Raw genomic sequence first — 21,190 nt, forward strand, 5'->3', positions numbered from 1 at the left:
TAGCTTCTGTCGCTATGGTTTTGTATTCAGCCCTTCAGTGGTATTTTAGCTTGGGTGTGTAATTTATTGCGCAATTAAAAGCATTGACAAAACACTTGTGTGCACCTTTGGTATTGGGGAGCTCATTTCAGCAGCTCTTGTATTGTGAATAACAGAAAGAGCAGCAATTTGAGAGAACACTAATAAACATTAGAACCCTGGGAAGTGGTTGCATCGTGACAGGCTTCTTGGACCAAGCTAAAATGTGATTTCAAGCAAGAATATTTGCTGCAGATATCAATTGGATTTAAAACTAATATTGTCTTTCATTTTTATCAGAAAAGTCAGAGAAAATATGTAAGTTAGGGTTTTTTCATCAAATTGAACAGGCTCAAAGGTTTTGATCTGTTATGCTATTGGTTTGCCTATCTTATATAGCCTCATGAATTCCATGAATGTTACTACTCCTCAGCCCCAAGGACAAACTGAAAAGATGTTAAATTATGAAGAGTCTGACCTTGGTATATTTTCTGTACATGAAAAGAAGCGTTAAGACAGTGACAAAGGGTTCAGAGGAAAATGAAATCTCACACTTCTTTATAATAGCAGAATGACTGTGCAGAAAAGGCTTTTAAGTAATCAAGGCCACACAAGCTAATTTGCAACTCATAGTATAAATTATGTGTAGATTCTTTCAGATTGTTGGAATTAACTCCAGGGATATTTTTAGAGCAACTTTGTTTGGTTTAATGAAAACAATTATTAAATCATTAGTCAATGAAAATAGTTATTTCATCTTGTTTGTATGTAAATTATCATATTCATATATCATCACCATTATCCTCTAAATAATGTGCCTATTCAAGATTGTGTCTCTTTGGTTAAAATACTCAGGTTTCTCTGAGTAACCTCTCTGCTTTGCTTGCAGGTTGTATATAAAAATAATGATGTCAGGTTGGAGCTGTCTCGACTTGCCAAGCAAGGAGATCCTAAAATGAAGATTCATGGGGTTGTAGCATTTAAATGTGAGAATGTTGCAACCTTAGATCCAATCACATTTGAAACACCAGAGTCTTTCATCTCTCTGCCAAAGTGGAATGCCAAGAAAACAGGCTCAATATCATTTGACTTTCGTACAACTGAGCCAAATGGCCTCATTCTTTTCAGTCATGGGAAACCAAGGCACCAAAAAGATGCCAAACATCCACAGATGGTGAAGGTCGATTTTTTTGCCATTGAGATGCTTGATGGCCACCTCTACCTGCTGTTAGACATGGGATCAGGTACTATAAAAATAAAAGCCTTGCAGAAGAAGGTGAATGATGGTGAATGGTACCACGTGGATTTTCAGCGGGATGGGCGGTCAGGTAAGTTGCTTTTGTCTGCATTCAGAATAGCTTTTTTCTGCTGTATCTGAGAGAATACTGGGTACATGTTGATGTTGCCACAATTAGAGTTGGGCATCATCTGAAAAATAAGGAAACTATAAGAAGTCATTACTTTCAGGTGCCAAAATACGGTAATTTGCTGAGTACAATATCTTTATTTACATTATTGGATAATCAAGTACTTAGTCTTGCAAGTAAGAGTGTTGTGTTCTTAAAAACCAACAGTAATCTTCCTCTGTGCTTGCTTACATCAAATAGCTGAAGTGGCAAGTTTGAAGAATGAAAATAAAGCAAAAAAGGAATTACTGATAATAATCTCCAACAAGGGGAATAGCTGACCTACAGAAACAACACATCTTCCAATCACGTCAGCAGATCTCAGTGTACTTAAATAATATTCTAATAAATTACTAACAACACATGTCAGCAGAAAAGGAAATAATTTACTTGCCTCATTCTATCAGTGGGATTCGTATTCTGGAGTAGTTTACTCAAAAAGGTGATCTCACTGAGAAGTGGCAAAAATAAAGAATTCATGAACTCTTCCTCATGCTACTGAAATGTAATATGGCTTAAAGTGCATTTATCCAGTGAAATCATCAATGTGTATCAGCTCTTCTCATCTGGAGTATATATCTTTTCTTAAGCAAATAATCAATATAAATCAATTTAAGGACAGCTCTCTTCTACAGTGGCTTTCCTGTACTTCTTGCCAGGATTTGGGGAGGAAGGGGGCAGGGAATATACTGAGTCTATAATTCAGTCCTGAAGATTTTCTAATTAATATCAGTATTCAACCTAAAATTTATGTAGGCTCTAAATTTGGGTGTTGAAAAATTCAACTACACTTCTTTTGAATTTTGTGGGATTTCCCACACTTTCTTCCTTCTGGTGACTACCTTTCTATAGCTTGCATTTATAATTTCTTTATGAAACTTTATCCCCCAAAAAGTGATCATTCTATGATTTAACACAAATCAGATTTCAGATAAAGCAAATCTTAGGTGCAGGTTTAAATTGAAGATTTCAGTCAAATCCATGGTGAAATCCACCTGCACCATGATTATGAAAAATAATTGATTCTTGGGCAGTGCAGCTTCAAATTCTAATGGTACCAACCTTGATTTTCTTATTATGTCAGTTGCTCATTTAGATTTGAGGTTAAATAAACCTACCAAACAAGAACAAACAAAGACAAACAAAAAAGAAAAAAAGAAGCCTTACTGAACAACAAAACACGATTTCTCAAAATCCTCAATTGGAATTGAACATCCAGCAGTTATATTATTTATACTACAGTTTTCATTTCAGACTTTATTCTTAAGTGCTGTTTCAGTGATTCATATGAGGCAGTAAATCCTGTAATAATCATGCCCATGGGACTGCTGAAAGCAAAGTTTATTCTTACATCCAAAGCCAACAGATCTATAAAGGAATGAAATAAATGCATAGCAATTGTTTACATTTGAAGGCAAATTCTGCCCTTTCATTGCTTCACAAAACACTAGACTCACAGGTGCCATTAAGAGTGTTTAGGGTGTACTTTAATTCTTTAAAACTGTTAATGGACATCAGCAAGAATTTAGAGTAATTTCAGGAAGCAAAACCTGCCTGGTGATCAGGATTGCGTATTATTTTTTAAGTAGACTTATAACTAATCAAATTAATCCATCTGATGATTTGCCTATGATCAAGATAGGTGAAATTTATGCAACTCCCCCATCACTGTTGAAAACTAATCATAATACCTATTAACTCTGAGACATTGAACTATTACCATGAATACTGAATAAAAATATGCAGGCATATGGATTGGCAAATTGAATTTTAACTGCAATCTGAAATAGAATCAAAATTTTCCTGTTACTCTAATACATACAATAGTTTATAGTAGGAGAAATACCAATAACACTGGCAATGCTTTTGTGGTAATGATGGTAAGATCTGGCTATTAAAATTATTAGAGAGATGCCTCTACCTGAATTAAGGTGACAATGAGACCATGTGCCAAAGTAAAAAATATGGATTTTATGTAACAGTAAATGTGATATAGAGGGAAATAGAAATAGTGGAAAGGGTTGGGGAGGCCCACTCAATTTGGAATGGGCCCTGGCTTCCCTAACATTTTCTCATCACCCTGTACGATTTTACGACATTCCACCAGAGCCACCTGTCCTCATTTCCACCTTCTGAAAGCACTTTTTTTGCTCTGAGTTTGCTCAGCTGCTCCTCATCCATCCATGGAGGCCTGCTGGCATTTTTGTCCCATTGCCTCCATGTCGGGATCCATCGCGCCTGAGCTTGGAGGAAGTGATCCTTGAACAGCAGCCAGCATCCTTGGGCCCTCTGCCCTCCAGGGCTCTTTGCCATTGGGCTCCACTGAGTAGTGCCTTGAAGAGGCCAAAGTCTGCTCTCCTGAAGTCCAGGGCATTGAGTTTGCTGTGTGCCCTCCTCAGTGTCCTGAGTATCTCATCCCGTATCTCCACCTCGTGGTCACGTTACACATTGTTGGTGTGTTTTACCCATAAAGAATAAAATTCATTTTACTATTTCAGGATGCTTTTTTGTTTCTTTTCTCTAGCCCAGACCAAACATACTAAAAGTCACATGAATAAGATTACTTTTCACTAGCTTTCCTTCCTTCCTAGAATTTTTATATAACTGAATGAATATGCCTTGTATAGAAAAAAAAAAAATTGCTTTTCTGAGACATTCTTGTTGCCATTGACAGCATATTTCCCTAGCTACCAAGCATTAAGGAAGATATTCTTCAGTTAATGAATAAGTAGCTCAAATAAACCGTGATTTTTTTTTCTTTAAATTAAGTTTGGTGTCTTGCAGCCTTTTGCTCCTAGACTTCAAATCCAATGCAGAGTGGTTCTCTCCTACAGGAGAATATTGTGACATTTCTCAAGGAGCTTTGCTAATTTCCTTGACTTTCATATTAGCTGGATCAGCAAGTACTAGATTTATTTCTCATTCTTTGCTCTCCTCCACTCTCTCGGTCACAGTGAGCATCCACTCCAAACTACTGACTTTGCCTTTGCTTGTCTGGGACTGTGGTGGAGGAGGGAGGGAGAATGTGAACACATTTTTAGATTGTACTCATCCAGGCCCCATTCACTGGTAATTCTGTCAATCCACTCAGATTTTGAGAGATACAAGGAAGAGGGAAGATATGGTGCCTTTTAATTTCCTTTTGCTGAAAGCTTTGACCTGTTATTCTTGTTTTCACCCTAGAATCCCATTCTGTTTCCTGTATGACTTACTCTGAGTGCTTTCTTACCTAAAAAAGATCATTGCTATGTAGGACAGAGTTCCTGAAACCATATTTAGTTAACTTTTAAGGGTTAGGTAAAGAGAAATATTCATAAGATATTCTCCCCGATCCATCCTTCTTGCTAGGTGTGCAGCAGTGCTACCAACTGCTGTGTCCTGAGTTCCCCCCCCAGTACTCTTGAGCTGCACATCCTGAATTTCTGAGTTTTATAGCTGCCTTTTATGTGTCCTGTCTTGTCAATGGGCTGCATGCTGCAGTCACAGTCCTCATCACAGCTATTTTATTGTGTTTTAGCACAGAAGATGTATTTGGAATTAATACCATGCTCTGATTTTTCAACGTTTCTTAATAAGCAGATGTTTTTCACAGGTACAAAAAAGACTAAAATAGGCCATGCCAGGTAAGCAGAGAGATCAGAACAGTTGCAGTAGCTGCATTTAAAATCTTCATATTTAACTGATCAGGAGAGAGATGAGATTTAGAAATGTGATTTTGTTTCTTATACACAGTTTTAGGAAAAATTATATTGCTGAGATAATGAATATGATTGGAGAGGCTCATTAAGTCATACCTAAGGGAAATGTTTGCCTGTTCTGCTCTTATAAGTACTGCCAACTCTGCAGAAAAAAAGAATTAAGGAAAAACCCACAAACACAAGTGAAATAAAAAACAGCCATGAAGCAGCTGTAAAGATCTTTGCTCACAGTGTTTCTTGTAACACAGTAGGAATAGGTTTAATAACTGTTTTCTGAAACTTAAGTATTCTTTAATTTTTTTTTAAACTGTTTGCCATATGCAAGGATAATCATGCAATTTTCATTTTTTTTTTGCTGAACCACCATTCATCCTTTGGCAACCACCATTACATAGTGAATTCAGGGAGGAAACTTACTCTTCTTGTCAACCTCCAGTTGTGCAGGGCAGCATAAAGCACAATGTATCAGCATCTATTCATAGGTAGGTAGCATTTAAGGGCTGAGTCACTGAAATTTTGAACTAAAGTTAGTTTCAGCTCGAACACCAGAACTGATTTCCTGGAGTATGTAATTAGAGCTTAACTATAATCAACATCTCACTGTAAGTAGTGCTTTGTGAGTCTATTACACGTGGTGTTGTTGCAGGTTCTTTTTTTCTCACATGTACTCTTCTACATATTACTTCCCACATCTTTTTAACCTTCTAACAACAGCCAGATTTATATGTTCCTATTTCAACAGATGTTAATAGTTTTCATACTTGGGAGGATGGGTTTGTACGGCATTTTAAGGAATAATCTTTCAATGATCTGCAGCTTTCTTGGCTGATCTGCATCTTTTTCAGAGTTCAAGATAAAACTTACCCAAAATTTGCACACTCAGCTAAGTGGCACAATAGGTTTCTTGTAAGCAATAATACGTTTTCCTTTTTTCTCACATGTGTGCTATTTTTGATTTATATTGTTGACTCATCCTTTGAAGGACTTCTCACTAATCAGTAACCCTTTAAGTCAATAATTCTTGCCAAAAACCATAACTTCATTATGGTTCAAACTTCATCAGTTTTTCCAAAACTGATTTTCCAATGCAGAAACAAGTTTCTGAATGTTAAATTGCACTGTGTTCTCAGGTGAAATGCTGCAGAAATAAAGCAGCTATAAGTCATTACAGGACACTTAAATTTATATACAATTTCTGGAAATAAGAAATGCTACTTGCTTTTAGAATCTGAAGATAGATCATTAATTCGCAGACTAAATAAGTCACCCCACACCTTCTTGTCTTCGTCAGTCCTTTTTACTTCTTTCAGGCAGGACAAACCACGCACTTTCAGCATTCTTTCATTGCTTTCTTAATTTTTGCATTTCTATAAGAATATTTCCTACTTTGATTCTTAGAAAACTCTGAATGGAGGCTGCTTGTTTCCTGGAAGGCATTATGGCTCTTTTCAAAGTGATATCACTACTTATCTGGTTCTGAGTTTTGTTATGAAAAGAAGGAAGTTTAAGGATGGTTCTTGCTCCAGAGCAGTTACAATTTCAAGTTTTAGTTTTATTTCCCTCTTGAGTGCTCTTTTGAATCTGCTGCTGCCTCATAAAATTGGTTGTCTCTATGTCAATGACCAGGTTAAAAAAACGCCCACATGACCACATTTGGAATTCAGCCATGCCCATGTTTCCTTATTTGGGCATAGCCCTGCCCATGTCTCCTTTTTGGGGGGCATAGCCCCACCTATGGTTCCTTATTTGGGCATAGCCATGTCCACCTTTCCTTATTTAGAATTCAACCTCCCCCTCATTTCCATATTTGGAATTTGGCTATTTCCACATTTCCTTATATGGGTATAGCCCCACCCACATGACCATATGTGACTTTGGCCACGCCCACATTTCCTTATTTGGGCATAGCCTAAATAAAATATATCCCATTCTTTCCTTCGGTAAAATTTGACAATTCTGTCTTGAGAATGACATTTTAGTATTTCTACAAGGAAATTTATTAACCCTTTTTGTGCTGATCTCATAAGACATTTGCATGCTCCCTTAGCTTCCCTTTCTTCCTCTATGGAAAGTGATAGCCCTTCACATTCATAGGCAGAAACAACTGAATGGATTGAAGCACACTGGTTATTCATCAAAGCAATTCCTTTTAATCTGCCTGTAATTCCCAGAGAAAGTAGAATTGAAGTCTATGAATGGAGGTGTGCATCAGAGTCCCCAATTTCTGTGGCGCTTTCTCCCATGATTATGAGGTCCAGTTTGAGATGTTTTCAGTAAAACTTGGAAAGTTTCCCTCTTTCCCAAGAAAGATAACAGACTTAGAAAAACAAACCAACAAAAAAAGCCAAAACAACAAAAAAAAAAAAAAAAGAAAACAAGGAAAAACAAACACCAAACAAACCAGAGGGGAAAAAACACCTCAAACGCTTGCAATAAACTAGCAAAACTACAAAGAAATGCACCCTCACCCCAGTCAAATCCTCAACAAGATGAAACAGCCTGTGCTACCACCTCTGTCTCAGGTCTGGGTGCACTGTGAATCCAAAGGTGCTGATGCAACCATTGTTTATTTTCTGTAGGCCAAAGTTCTGTGAACTTGAGTTCTGCATTTTGTTGTAGGATACTTAAAAAGCTCTGTATTTTTTTTTTCTCTATTTTTAGAATATCTTTATGTTCCCTTATTTTACTTGGATTTTCCTTTTTTCATCTGTGTTTACAAAGCAATTAGTGAGTGAAGTGTATTTTGTCTGTCAGAGATACATAAAAGTAATTTGGATATCATCAGCAGTGATGTCTCTGTGGTTGCCTGTCATGTTTTTCTACCCATAGGCATTAAATGTCATAATTGCAAGCTTTCAGATAAAGTTTCAGAGGACTTCTCACACAGAGTATTTTATGGGGTTTCATGTCTTTTACCTGGGAAGGTAAAAAGTTCATTTCTTTAAGAAGCTGTTGACATCTATTCAAAATAATACTTAAGCTCTCTTCGGGGTAATCCTTTGTGACACAAAGAAAAACTCCCTGCTTCAATCTATCACTTTACTGTAATTCACAGCCACCAGTTTCCCTTATCATTCACCTTCCTAAGCCTTCTGTGCTTGCAAAGCTTCCACTTGGAACACAGAGCAGCAGCTACACTAGCAGAGATTTATCTTTTTTCTGTGAGCTGAAGGTAATCAAGACATAGTAGATTTTTATTATTTAATAGAAAAGGAGTTTTTTGGGATTCTTTGTCAATGTGTTGAAAATGTGACTGTGTTTGTCCAGCAGAAAGCAGCACTGTTCACATGTTGGAGCTTGCTGTTGGAGGCTGCAGCTGAGTTAACATGTGTGGGTGTACAAGTGGGTGCTGCCTGAACATGGGTTTTAGAGTGTTTGCTCCTAAATTAGCCTGTGCATCAACAGATGGCAGCAAGCAACAATAGCAGTAAAAAAACACTGTGAGGACAAGTACAATATATATTTGCCGTCTCTCAAATGTTTTTTAGAGACAAAAAGATCTGTTGGCTGTTAGCCATCCTTCCTGATACCCTAGGATGCTCTCTGAAAAGTCCCTCTTGGTTTGGCAGGTCATTCACAGGTGTCCTTGTTTGACTCAGCTGATTAATCAAATCTCAAAAGTTTATGCTTGCATGCCTAAGGGTCAAACCTATAGCAAGCATTCTATATAAGTGCCAAGTTCTCCTTCTAGAAGCTGAGAAGCAACAACAAATTTTTAGAGTTAGCAAACCCTAATCTCTTATCTGTTTTAGACAGATGGAAGTTTGGAAGAAAAAGTATCTTTTCCCAGCATGCATATTTCTTACATACTTTCTTGGAAGTTCATTTTTATATCTAAGGGATTATTCAACTGGCACACAAAACACTTAGAATACACAAAAGGGAAAACTGACCACATCCTCCCTCTTTAAACATGCTTATAAAGATGCAAAAATGCTATGCAAGCCTCTGTTTTATCTTGTTAGTTCTCTTCTGACAGACTGTTTGTGGTATCCAGCCCTTCTAAAATCCATATCTCGAGTCTCACATGAGTGATGGACCTCCTGAGACCTTTACCTTAAACAGCTTTTACTAACAATCCAAATTCCTTAGATATTATTGCTGTCAATATTGTTGAAGTCAACCTACTAAACCAACAAGAGAACAGAAAAAATATAGCTTCTACAGGAGTCCATTACTAAAAGAGAAGCCTAAATTTTAGGCTCTACCCAAGTAAGAGAATGATCTTTTTCTGACCCGCCTTTGTTTGCTTAAAACTCACATTTTAGTATGTATGCTGTGTAAAGTGTGAATTTCTTCTTATGCTCAACTCCTACCACAGTGGAAGCATTTTTGGTAATCAGTGTTATCTTCTGGAATGTGTTTCAGGCTAACAGTGGAGATGGTGAATCATGTTCACTTTGTATATATATGTGTGCTAAATTCATCACGGTGAACGCAATTCTTCAGTGTTTTGTCACCACTAAAACACATCCAATGTTATGCCCAGGAGATAACAGTGTTGCATGATATGACTGGTCATTGGAAGAGTTTTGTGACTTATATAATATTTTGATTTATATTTTGTTTGCTTTTGTATCCACATAGAGTGATCAGGAATCACTTTTGTGAAGATCTACTTGAAGATTTTTTTGCCAAGTGATTTTAGTTAGAAATAAAATTAAAATTGCTTGGCATAAGTGTGCTCTGTGACTGTATGTACTAAATTTATTTTTCTTCTTATTCAAATTGTAGGTGTTGCATACCTCATTATTTTAAACAAAGTACAACCAAAAAAAGGTTCTTTGCTGATGATTAAATTTCTCTGTTCAGACACTTCATAAAAAGAACTCTATTTTAGGTTCAATTTTTTTTTTTAATTAAAATTTTAGACTAAAATGGAAAAGATATTTCTGGTTTCCTGAAGGTCTGTATACATCTTCTCTCCCTCTCATTGTAACTTGCACACATTTCGAGATAAGTGTCAGAGGCATTGATTTTCCCTCCAGGACCACATCACTTCCTTCTTAAAGATTGCCTGCCTGGCAGCTGATGAGAGCATTTTCCTTCTACATTTAAAGAAAAAAACGCCCTATCCAAAGCCCACTGGAAGTGGTGGAAGTCTTTTAAAGTACTGTGTCTTTGGGCCCATACCAGAGACTCAGGTTTGCCTCCCAGGTTGCAATTTATCAATGCAACCCTGTCCTTCAGGCTTTGAAATATATATGAGGGAGTGAAGATATTGTTGTTGTTGCACAAATAGGATGTTTCTGAAAATAACTATGAACTGCGTTCCTCCTGTACCAAGGAGATTGGTAAGGGGGTTTTGATGGGGATTCTTCATATTGTACTCATGCAGTGTTGTGCGTAAAGGATTTTTAGATCATTAACTTCCTGACTACATTGCAATTGAAATACTGAAGTATATCTATGATTCTATAGCTGTACAAGTAAAATAACTCTGCTTTACTTACAGTTGTTTGCCAGGAGCTAATGTGATATGTAGATTGAGTAAAAACAGCAGCACCAAAATCAAATATGTGAAAATCACCCATTTAATTGTCTTTCCAGGGACGATATCTGTGAACACGTTACGTACTCCATACACTGCGCCAGGAGAAAGTGAAATCCTTGACTTGGATGATGACTTGTATCTTGGAGGCTTACCAGAAAATAAAGCAGGCCTGGTCTTCCCAACAGAAGTGTGGACAGCACTCCTCAATTATGGATACGTCGGCTGCATTCGAGATTTATTTATTGATGGTCAAAGCAAAGATATTCGACAGATGGCTGAAATTCAAAGCACAGCTGGAGTAAAACCCTCATGCTCCAGAGAAACTGCAAAGCCTTGCCTTAGCAACCCCTGTAAAAACAATGGTGTGTGCAGGGATGGGTGGAACAGATATGTGTGTGATTGCTCTGGCACGGGGTACCTTGGCAGATCGTGCGAAAGAGGTAGGTTCTGTGAGATGACTGTGCTTCTACTTTTATCTATTAAAAAATAAGCACAGCCATAAAATAAATGAAATCCTGTACAATGATTAAAAATGATAAACTATCAATAACTGTCCTGAGGAAAAGAAACAATCCTCAGTTTCTCTCAATGTGAGGTGGAGAGACCCAGACCCAAAGCAGTAATTCTGGAAGAAAGATCTTGAGGGAGACTCTAAGGTGCATGAAGGAGAATTAGGTGGCTATGACAGAGTCAGTACTGCTAAATATCTCCTAAAATGCCTTCTTTTGTGTCTCATCATACATTGCTGAGCTCTGAAAAGCTTTGTGAAAGCAATTTGAAATATTGTTGCATTGCTATGATGCCTTGGAGTGGCTATCTGGAACAGAGGCTAGCCAAAGCTAAGATAATAAAGTGAGTACATGTTAAAGACCTTAAATAGATACACCTTGGGCAGGGTAAAAGCCTGCCAGAGGCTACACCCAAGATGGACAATGGTCACAAGTTTTTCAGACAGATACAAGTTTTGTTCATTTACATATCAGGGGTTAATCCTCCAATTGCAGCTTCAGGTAATGAATTCATATCCCCCCAGTTTGCACCCCCCAATTCACTTCTGTTTATACTTTCCAGGGCCTGAGGCTGGAGGGTGTCCTGGGGTTCCAGGCCCAGAGGAATTGTTTTGTCTGGCCAAAGTGTGAAGAGTAGTTAGTTAGCATGAAGTTTAGAGTTAGTTTATATGAAGTTTAGAGTTACGCACTAATGCAGCGAAAGGATTTGAAAAATATACAGGCTAAAATTTTAAGGCATCAGCTAAATTGTCACATTCCAGTTCCAAACTGAGGTCTTGTTCTCAACCTATTTATTTCAATATATTTGCATATAATCAAATTTACTTTTGAATTCCACAAAATCACTTAAATCCATGGCCAGAACTTCACCCATTAGTCAAAGCAGAAGAGTCAGTAGAAATTAATATTTTTTACTTATGTCTTTTCAAAAATATACAAGTACCCAAGGAAACTGTCTGAATTTACCCAAAATCTGAGTATTCCTCTTACCTAGAAAAGGTAACACTGAAATTGACAAACTCCATTTATTTAATTGAAAAGGTGGATAGTGTTAAGGAAGGCAGATGTTGAGGTTAGTTAATAGATAGAAAACCCTGTAATTTATTTAAAACTGCAGTGTGCTAATGAAAATTTTTAATTTAAGGAGGTAAACGATAAAAATAAATATATTTAATATTTTAGGTTTTTATTTTAATTCTTATTGGAATAGAAAGTGTTTCAATGCTAGGAGTTGTATTTTTTCATCTCATAGTTGACACAATATTTACTTTGTATTTGTCTCCAAGCTGAAATCTAAACCTTAGGTTCATTGATTGAAAATGTAAGTTCTTTTCACCTAGTTGGATTAATTTTTCGAGTTTGTCAAATGAAACAAATGTTTCATCACAAATTGAGAAGTAAAACCCCCAGTGAGCGTTTCAAGTTGTACGTCAGTAGAGATGCGGGTGTACGTAGTACGGATACCTCCATACAATATGCACATCCGTATTATCATCATCTGCAAGTAGAGTCTCCGACTCTTCAGTGGGGTTTCTCCGTCTCCTGTTCTGGCTGTGGATGCCTTTGGCTCATGGCCAGCTGTGCTGAGCTCTCCCGGCTGCTGTTCCCGGCGGGATGAGGGAGCTGCCGATGCATCCCTGCATCCCTCGGTTAAACATGGCTGGTGTACCACCCTGTGGCCAAACTCTCCTATTACACACAGGGGCTCCAGCCAAAAACGCGTTTGCGTTTTATTCCCACGGAAAAGCCAGGAAACATGTGCCTCAGAGACATAAACACTCGCAGATCTGCAAAGAACTGAAAACAGGCATCATCACAGCAATTCCCATGCTCATATTTGGCAGGTGGTGATGTTTTGTAAAGAAACCTTTGCCTTTTATTTGCCATGCCTTATTTTCAGGCATTGTCCAGCTTAAGGCTTCATTTTCCCAGTGCATTCCCCTGGTGGGAATGGTGGTACTGAAGTGGTGGTGTTGGCTCCTCCACAGCAACATTTGGTTCTTGTCCACCAGAAATATGTGTGGCACTTCAGCACCGTGAGATCATTTCCCGCTCTTGGGTATCCCTCTCCAGAGGGAGCTGCACTGAAAGGAGCTGTCTTCTCAGTAATATTCATATCCCAAGTGGTCATGCATTAATAAGATTATAGCTTTTGGGATTCTGCAAGCATCATACTGGCATCCTACCACACAAAGTTATTATAACTGCTGCCCCTGTGTAGGAACTGATAAACTTCTGTATTTGGTGATATAAGCAGCACATTCACAATCGTTCAAGCTAATTTAAATAAAAGGGGAACGCACTCATTTCAGCAGACAATACAGATTTACAAAGAAAATAAACCTTTAGAATAATATACTGGAGATTGAACAACTACAATATTTCATATTAAGTAATTAAGGTTTCTTAAGTAAAAAAAAGGTGTGAAGTTACTTTTTATTGCCATTTAATTTTATTTTTCATATTATTTCACCTGAAATAGGAGTGCTAACATCCATACATGGATATTTAGTGTACAATACAGAACCTGAAATAATTTCAGTTCATTTGTGCACAAAACCCCTTGAACACCACTGTGGTCTATTTTAATTTGTGTATAGTTAAAATTATACCCATATATACGCGCATATATGTATATATATTTATATCCACATCTATTTTATCCTGTTGCAAGTTATAGTTGATTTTATTCTTGAATTTCAGTAAGGTTAAACATCAGAATAATCTGTAGATTGGCTTTAGTAGATTGTGAAAACTCTAGCAGATGCATGGACAGATGTTACAGCAATATAATTTGGTGTCTTCTTTTACTTTGTGGATCACTGAGTGACTGCCTTTTGGCAAAGCCTTTTGCAGGTGTATTCTTTTGACTGGATAGCCAGGAGCAATAGTAAAATCATCAAACAGGGATAAGAAAAAGTAAACATGCAAACAAAGATTTATGAAGGTGACATTTCTGAAGATAAAATCTGTTTAAAGTAGAATGTGTGTAGATATCCATATTGTGCATGCATAGACAGACCCCAACATACACATATACACATTAAAGAAATGTAGCTTTCATTTCTTGTATTAGACCTGAATGCTTTAAAATTTTAAATTAAGAATAATAGAGGTGGTATGAGGATAGATGGCATGAAGAATCAGGTGTTCTAGATATTATACTAATTCCACCACTGTCTTAAATTAACTGACTGGTCCTGTGTGTTAAAGTTGTGGCAAACTTACAGTGTGGCTTAAGACCTCATTCCTGAAATAACACCAGTGTAGGGATTGGGAGGAATAATTTCACCTTCTATTCACACATTATCCAATAAATAATCACATACAGAGAATTGTTTCTATCAAATTGATGGAAATGTTCCCTGTAAACCTCCAAGGCTGCAGCTTTGTGTCTTGGTGGACTGAAGAAGATGCCATGTAGAAAATACAAAACACCTGGGAAGAGAATAAAAAGTTCAAATCTGACTAAGTAGAAGCCAATATATTTGAATGCTCACACAATTTCTAGGAGTAAAATCATATAAGGAGCATTTTCAGGACATGACATTGTTGCTCTACTTGCACTGGTAAATAAAACAGGATCAGAGAGCAAACCTGAATATTTGATTATTGATGATCCAGATTGCTCATACATATCCTGGCATGACTCTGGTCTGTACAGTCTGTCATTTCTGGGCAGAGTTTGTGTGGGATTTTAGTGACAGCAGACACAGGGGGTGATTTCATGCTTTAAAAATGGCTCTGTGGGATGCAATACAGTCCTCAAATTATTGCAGACATGCTGAAACTGAAAAAGCGGGAAAAAATTAATAATTCTTTCTTTGGGACCACAGGGGGTCCAGAGGAAACAAGACACTGTTTTATTTCTTAAATTATGTGCAATAGGCATTTAACTAGTACTCAAAAAGAATCAGACTTTTAAAACAACTCCAACTTGACTCCAAAACTTATGAGAAAGAACCCTGAAATCCAAATGCCTAGTCCATACTTGCTTCAGTTTAATTTAAATAGGCTGTGAGTTGAAGAATGGCATCTATTCAGGAAATTCTACTTCACTCTAAAAATATCCAGTTCAGCATTTCTGAGGGTAGGAGCAGATGCAGGAAAGTTTCCAGAAGAGTTGGTGCCTGTCTCTTGAGCAATTTAGGTAATTCCAGCTCAAGTGGAAATTAAGGTCCTGAATCTCCTCTCATGTCAGAACTGATCTGTGCATCCTTGTTTTCAGACACAGAGATAATTGAGGTGGTGTGTGTGTGTATGTAGAAAAGAAGACTATCTAGCCATGAAGATTTTAATAAGAAACAAAATGAAGAAAAAGAAATTTGAGAAGTTGGGGCTTGTTTTGGAGTTTGGTTCATTTGTGGGGGTTGTTTTGGAGTTTGGTTCATTTGTGTTTTGGTTGGCTGGTTTTTACTACAGGAGGAGGAAAAGTTTGAATTGTCAGGTTTATAAAAATGTCAAAGGATGATTGTATAAAACATTTTTATATGAATCTCTGTTCTATATAACACTATATATTCCTTAATAACTCTACTGTGTGCACTTATCTGCTGCCACCATAAAAAAAAAATGACAGTGATTATTTTATAAGGATTTTCAGCTGTTTTTTCTTTTCAGCACTATGATTCCAACAGTGAAGTGGTTGTGAAGCTATTACTCTTTTCCTTCTGTCTTTAAATGAATATCACATCCTGAGCTAAACCTTTAGTCTGTTACCTTTTGATCTAATAATTAAGAGAAAGCTGAACAAGAGAAAAAAGACATTCTGCCAACACTTATGTGAGAATACTTAGTGGTGTAGATTTCATGTAAAGATGAGACATCTCCTTGGAATTAGTTGATCCAAAGCAAAAAAAAAAAAAAATTAATACCTATTTTTAGCTGAATTGTTCCTTCAAGGTTTTTGTAACTGATGCCTCTTGTCATTCAGGTCACCTTCTTACTGACCAGACCTTGTAAATTAGCAATCCATTCCTGCCAGTTTTGTACTTGGTTCTGCTTTGTTTGTTATTTGGGTTTTTGGGGGTTGGTTTTGTGTTTGTTTTTGCTTTTTTTGTTGTTTTCCATTTGCCTTTGCATTTTTGATTTGTTTTGTTTCTGGCTTTGGTTTGCTTGGGTTTTTTGGGGTTTTTTTTGGCTTTTTTTTTTTGGTAGTTTGGAGAGGATTTTGTGGGGTTTTTTGGTTTGTTTTTTTTTTTTTTTTTTTTTTTTCCCTTCCCCAATATACTTTCATATTTAGAAAGTCTGCGCCTTGGAAAGGGCATATTGACACATTAAAAGGAGCTAGTTGACATGAGGGGGCTTCCTCATGGCCCAGAGCTTTTAAGTTATTTGATCTTCTGTTCAGCATCTTTGGTCTGTTCTTGGAACATCTGTTCCCAAAATGCTGGTGCAGTTTGGCTTAGGAGGATTAAGTATCTAATCACAATTGGTCTGCTCACCATGGTGTTACTCACAGGCCATCTCCAATTAAATTAAGTCTCCAATTAAGATCCTTCTCTCCTCTTTCTGCAATTTAAAAAAAAAAAAAAAAAAACTCGAATAATTAAAGGGAAGTTGGCAAAAAGTAGCAGTGCTGATTCTGACAGCTCTCTTTTTTTACATTATCTTAAGATAATTTGTTAGCAACAGAACTATCACATTGATGAATGTCTGGTTTGCTCTGCATATGAAAACCCTGAGTACTATTAATGGGGTGTTTTTATAGAAAATTCAAATTATCTTTTATTTTCTGCCATGTTAGTATGGAACTTAAGGGCTTTTTTCCTGGAATTCTTTACCTAAATTATGTTTACCTTGATAAAAAATCTTGGGAGATTTTTATGCAGAGACTAGACAGCTAGATATAGGAAGGAATTGAAAGCCCCTCTTCATGACTTCCTGAAAAAAAATTAATAAACAAACAGGGAAACCCACAAAATACTCAGTCCTCAAACTAGCAAATAAAAACCCCAAACCATCAAAAAGCAAATCACCTTCCACTGAAAACTCTTTGACTTGAAATCCCTTTTCAAATTGTTGCAAATAAATATTTAATCTAATTTTATTTAATTTTAGATTTAAAATGTGGTGAAAATACGATTACCTGCATAGTCAGAAATAATCAAACCTGTAAATGCATTCTTATAACCTGTTACATCTAGGGACTTTCACAGCAGTCTCAGTAAGTTTTTTTTTTCCCAGCATTAGGCTATTTCCTCCAAATTTGTATTGAGGGAATTTAAAATTCTTTACACAGGAGAAGGTTGCCCAGAGAAGCTGAGGATGCCCCATCCTTGGAAGTGTTCAAGACCAGGTTGGATGGGGCTTGGAGCAAACTGGTCTAGTGGGAAATGTCCCTGCCCATGGCAGGGGATATGGGTGGAACTGGATGACCTTTAAGGTTCTCCCAACCCAAGCCACTTTCTGATTATTTTAGTGAAAATATCATCTATCATTTTTGTCTCTCACAGAATTAGTAGAACATTTTGTCCTTCCATGGATTGTGTAGGCTGGAAGTCTTGAGGAGCTTATCTGCCCTTAGCAGCACACAAGATATGCTCTTGGAACAACTTTGGCAAACACAGTTGTGATATTTACTTTAACATAGCATCAGTAGTATTAGTCATTGAAAATATTATTGCATGCTGACACCACAATAAACTTTTAGATAAGTGCCTCCATGACAACGAAGCAAATTGAAGCATAGAGAAGCTTCCCATAGGTGTTCTTTGCCACAATGTTTGCCTGTCCTGCCAAAAAGGACTTAACTAATGCATTTCAGGAATGTTTCCTTTTGCTTTCTAGGAACTGCAGTGCCTCCCTGTGAGCAGAAATGCAGTCTCTTTGCTACCTTTCTCGTTACCAGCCTGGAAGCTGGAAAATGAAAGCTTGTGACTGGTTGCTCTGGGGTCTAACAGACTGTGACTGCTCGGTGCCAGAGCCTCTGGCCAGGAGGGTTTCCTGGAATGTCTCAAAGTGACAGTTCTTCCCTTGTCTTGGGGGTTTTAAGATGTTACCCTCAATATGCCTATTCCAGTCTCAATCCTCCTGCTGAGGCTGTCGTAGTGTTCATATAAGCATTTTTGAGTTCAAACCATGCTTTTTGTAGTCGTGGAACAACCTGTGACCCATCCAAACCGTGCTGGGGACAGTCATGCATTTCATGAGGATTTTTGCTCACTGTATGACAATTGCAACCCATGGTTGTAGCAATGCTAATGGTTTTATACATTAAGCATTCTAAGGTGATTATCTAGGAGAATGGCAGTCAGGCATGGGCTTTTGTTATGCTGTTAAGGTTAATTGAATATCTTTTGCTGATTTGACCTATTTTGAGCAGTACAGGCCTGGTCTTTCAAGCATTGCCTTCCAGGTGATTTTACTGATCTTGTTGAAGGTGCACATGTGACTGGCAGGGTCATTAAAGAAAAATTTTGTTTGTTTAAAAAGCATCAAGATATGCCACTTAAAACCAAAACAAATCCTAACAAAAACAGCAAACTTGACTTTCCTTGTGTCTCCCAGTAATAATAATGAAAAGTAATATGTAGATATTTTGTGTCATGCTGACTGAATATGCATTTACCATCTTACCTTTAAGGAGTTTCAGTAGACAGAGCATAATTCTTTAACAACTGGTTTCTTTCTTTGTGTTTCCAGAGGCAACAATTTTAAGCTATGATGGAAGTATGTTTATGAAAATCCAGCTTCCTGTTGTGATGCACACAGAGGCCGAAGATGTTTCTTTAAGGTTCAGGTCCCAGAGAGCTTATGGCATTTTAATGGCCACGACTTCCAGGGAATCTGCAGATACCCTTCGGTTAGAGCTGGATGCAGGACGAGTTAAGCTAACGGTCAACCTAGGTAACAACCTCTTCCCTCCAAGAAATTAACATTTTCTTTACATTTTTTTCTTTTTGCTTGCAAACATTTATGAAACAGCCTGTTTTAACATTAAAAGTAAACTGAGATGATATATAAGCACATATCAATTTGGCATTTGCATATGTACACAAATACACAGCCATTATTACAATTTATTTTTGTTTTCTTTTGTGTTTTTGTATTCTTTATTTAGTCTTAACATTACCCATCACAATATTTTTGTACTGTTGTGTATTCTAAAAAAAGAGGACAAGTTAATCAGTGGTAATTTTTGCTTAAATTGGTTTTTTTGATTGTGGAAAATTGGTCTCCCTCCACAATTTCTTCAAAATAGTAATTTCACAATTTCAATGTGCAAGAAGAAACAACATATATATAGGTCAGCTCAGTTTTACCTCCGCCAATTAATCTATGACATGCAAATATATTGAAGACTTTCTGGTTTTAACACTGAAAATGTTGCAGTTAGATATTCCCACTGATTGATTTCTTGTTCTCCTTTTTTTAGGTGTCAAATCTGTATTAAATCCATCTCCTCTTTTTTAAACAATTCTGTACTGCTATTTTTGTAGTATCGAACGATAACACAACCCTTCAATGCCCAAAGACTGCGGCCCTCAGCAAACAGCCTTGTGAACACAGGAGGCACAAGCCCTTTTACAGAAAGAAAAAAAAAAACAAAGAAAAATTTGTTTCCTTGTTTAAAATATGATGGACAAAATGTCAGGTTATGACTCTCTGTAGTTTAAAAAAAAAACAGTAAGTAAAGAAATAAAAGTGCTTAAGGGGCAGAGTGGCATTAGAAGCTTCTGCCATGCTTAAGAGGCATAAGTCCAAGTCAGGACATGAAGCAGAACAGGAGGAAAATGCCCATCTCATACAGCTATTCCTATTGAGGGAATAAAAAATATTCATTCCTATTTTTAAAAGGAATTAAGTGACTCTTTTTGCTTTAGTCACAGATTTAGAAAGCACCAGTGGGGAGTGAAGAGTAAGAAAATAACCACCTGATCCTCCACTTCATCCAAGGGTCACACTCCAAGGCCCTGGTGTTTAGGGGTGAGGAGGAGGAGGAGCAAAGGGTGTTGTGATGACTCTTCCCTGCCTGTCCCCTCCTGCAGGGAAGCCAGGGTGGGAGGCTCTGAGAGCTTTCTGTAAAGGGGGTGTGCAGGTGCTGCTCCTAGGCTGTTTGCAACCACTTTTCTGATGCGGTTGACGACACATGACAAACTCAGCTATATGGAAACAAAATCTAGGTTTGATGGTATACATGTTCCTCAAAGGTGTAAACCCGGAGTAGCCAAACAAACCAAGTAGCAAAGTAACGTGATATAGGGTTTGGGGTTTGGTTTTCTTTTTTTTTTTGTTTTTTTTTTTTTTTTTTTGTTTTTTTTTTTTTGTTTTTTTTTTAAGAATTAATGAATATAGGTAGCTCAGGAGAGGATCATGCACAAATCAGGTTAATCACTTTATGTACAAAACAAAAAACGCCACCCTCTGCCTACTTCTATAGTTTAGGAAAGTCAACGAAAAGTAAATAAATCCATGCCCTAATAATATTGTTTCTTCCTCCAACACCCCCTTTTATTTTCCCTTTCTCTTTATTTATTTGTTTTTTTTTTGGTCAGGCAAGAAATAATCTTAAAATAGAAAAGGATTCTCTTCCTTCTCTAATAAGTGTTTATAAATACGTGAGGTTTTTTCTCTGTATCAATATAACTTTAAAGTAGTCACTGTTCATATCTAAAATTTAGACATTAAAGACATGCAAACCCACAGCCCCTTGTTTCTGGCCTGGGTGATGAGCTCTGTGTGTCAATCCCTAGCTTGTGAAGATGAGCCTTTGAGGTTATACTATCCACAAGTTGTCCAAGGTGTCTGATTGTGGCCTGGCCTGCTCTATGACCCATTGTGACGGAGCACTTTCTAATTGCACTGAGACAAATTACCTGTTCTTTCACAGATGGGGAGAAAGTTGCAGCCTGCCTCAGTTAAGCATCTTTGACTTTTAATCCTGACTTTTTCACTTAGATTTTTGTCACCATGTAGCTTTGTTTGAAATTGGCCATTTTTTACCCTATTTGTCGTTTCTATTGGTAAAGACTTCTCGCAGTATATCTGGGTTATAACACCACGTAAAGACTGATGACATGGAGTGGCCATATTTGCATGTGTCTGTCCCCGGAAGGGTGGACT

At 37.2% G+C, this 21,190-nt stretch overlaps 1 protein-coding gene across 29 annotated transcripts in view; it reads left to right on the plus strand.

Annotated features, from left to right (window-relative positions):
* The window catches only part of NRXN1 (neurexin 1), a 681,183-nt gene that overhangs the window by 271,652 nt on the left and 388,341 nt on the right, over nt 1–21,190 (plus strand). For all 29 annotated transcript variants that reach the window (XM_058019627.1, XM_058019629.1, XM_058019648.1 and 26 more), the window contains 3 exons: nt 908–1,346; nt 10,673–11,056; nt 18,770–18,973. In XM_058019627.1, coding sequence (XP_057875610.1) covers nt 908–1,346; nt 10,673–11,056; nt 18,770–18,973 — 1,027 coding nt within the window. The remainder of the gene's footprint in view (nt 1–907; nt 1,347–10,672; nt 11,057–18,769; nt 18,974–21,190) is intronic.

This window comes from Melospiza georgiana, chromosome 3 (genome assembly GCF_028018845.1).
Source record: "Melospiza georgiana isolate bMelGeo1 chromosome 3, bMelGeo1.pri, whole genome shotgun sequence".
In the NCBI taxonomy this organism is placed as follows: domain Eukaryota; kingdom Metazoa; phylum Chordata; class Aves; order Passeriformes; family Passerellidae; genus Melospiza; species Melospiza georgiana.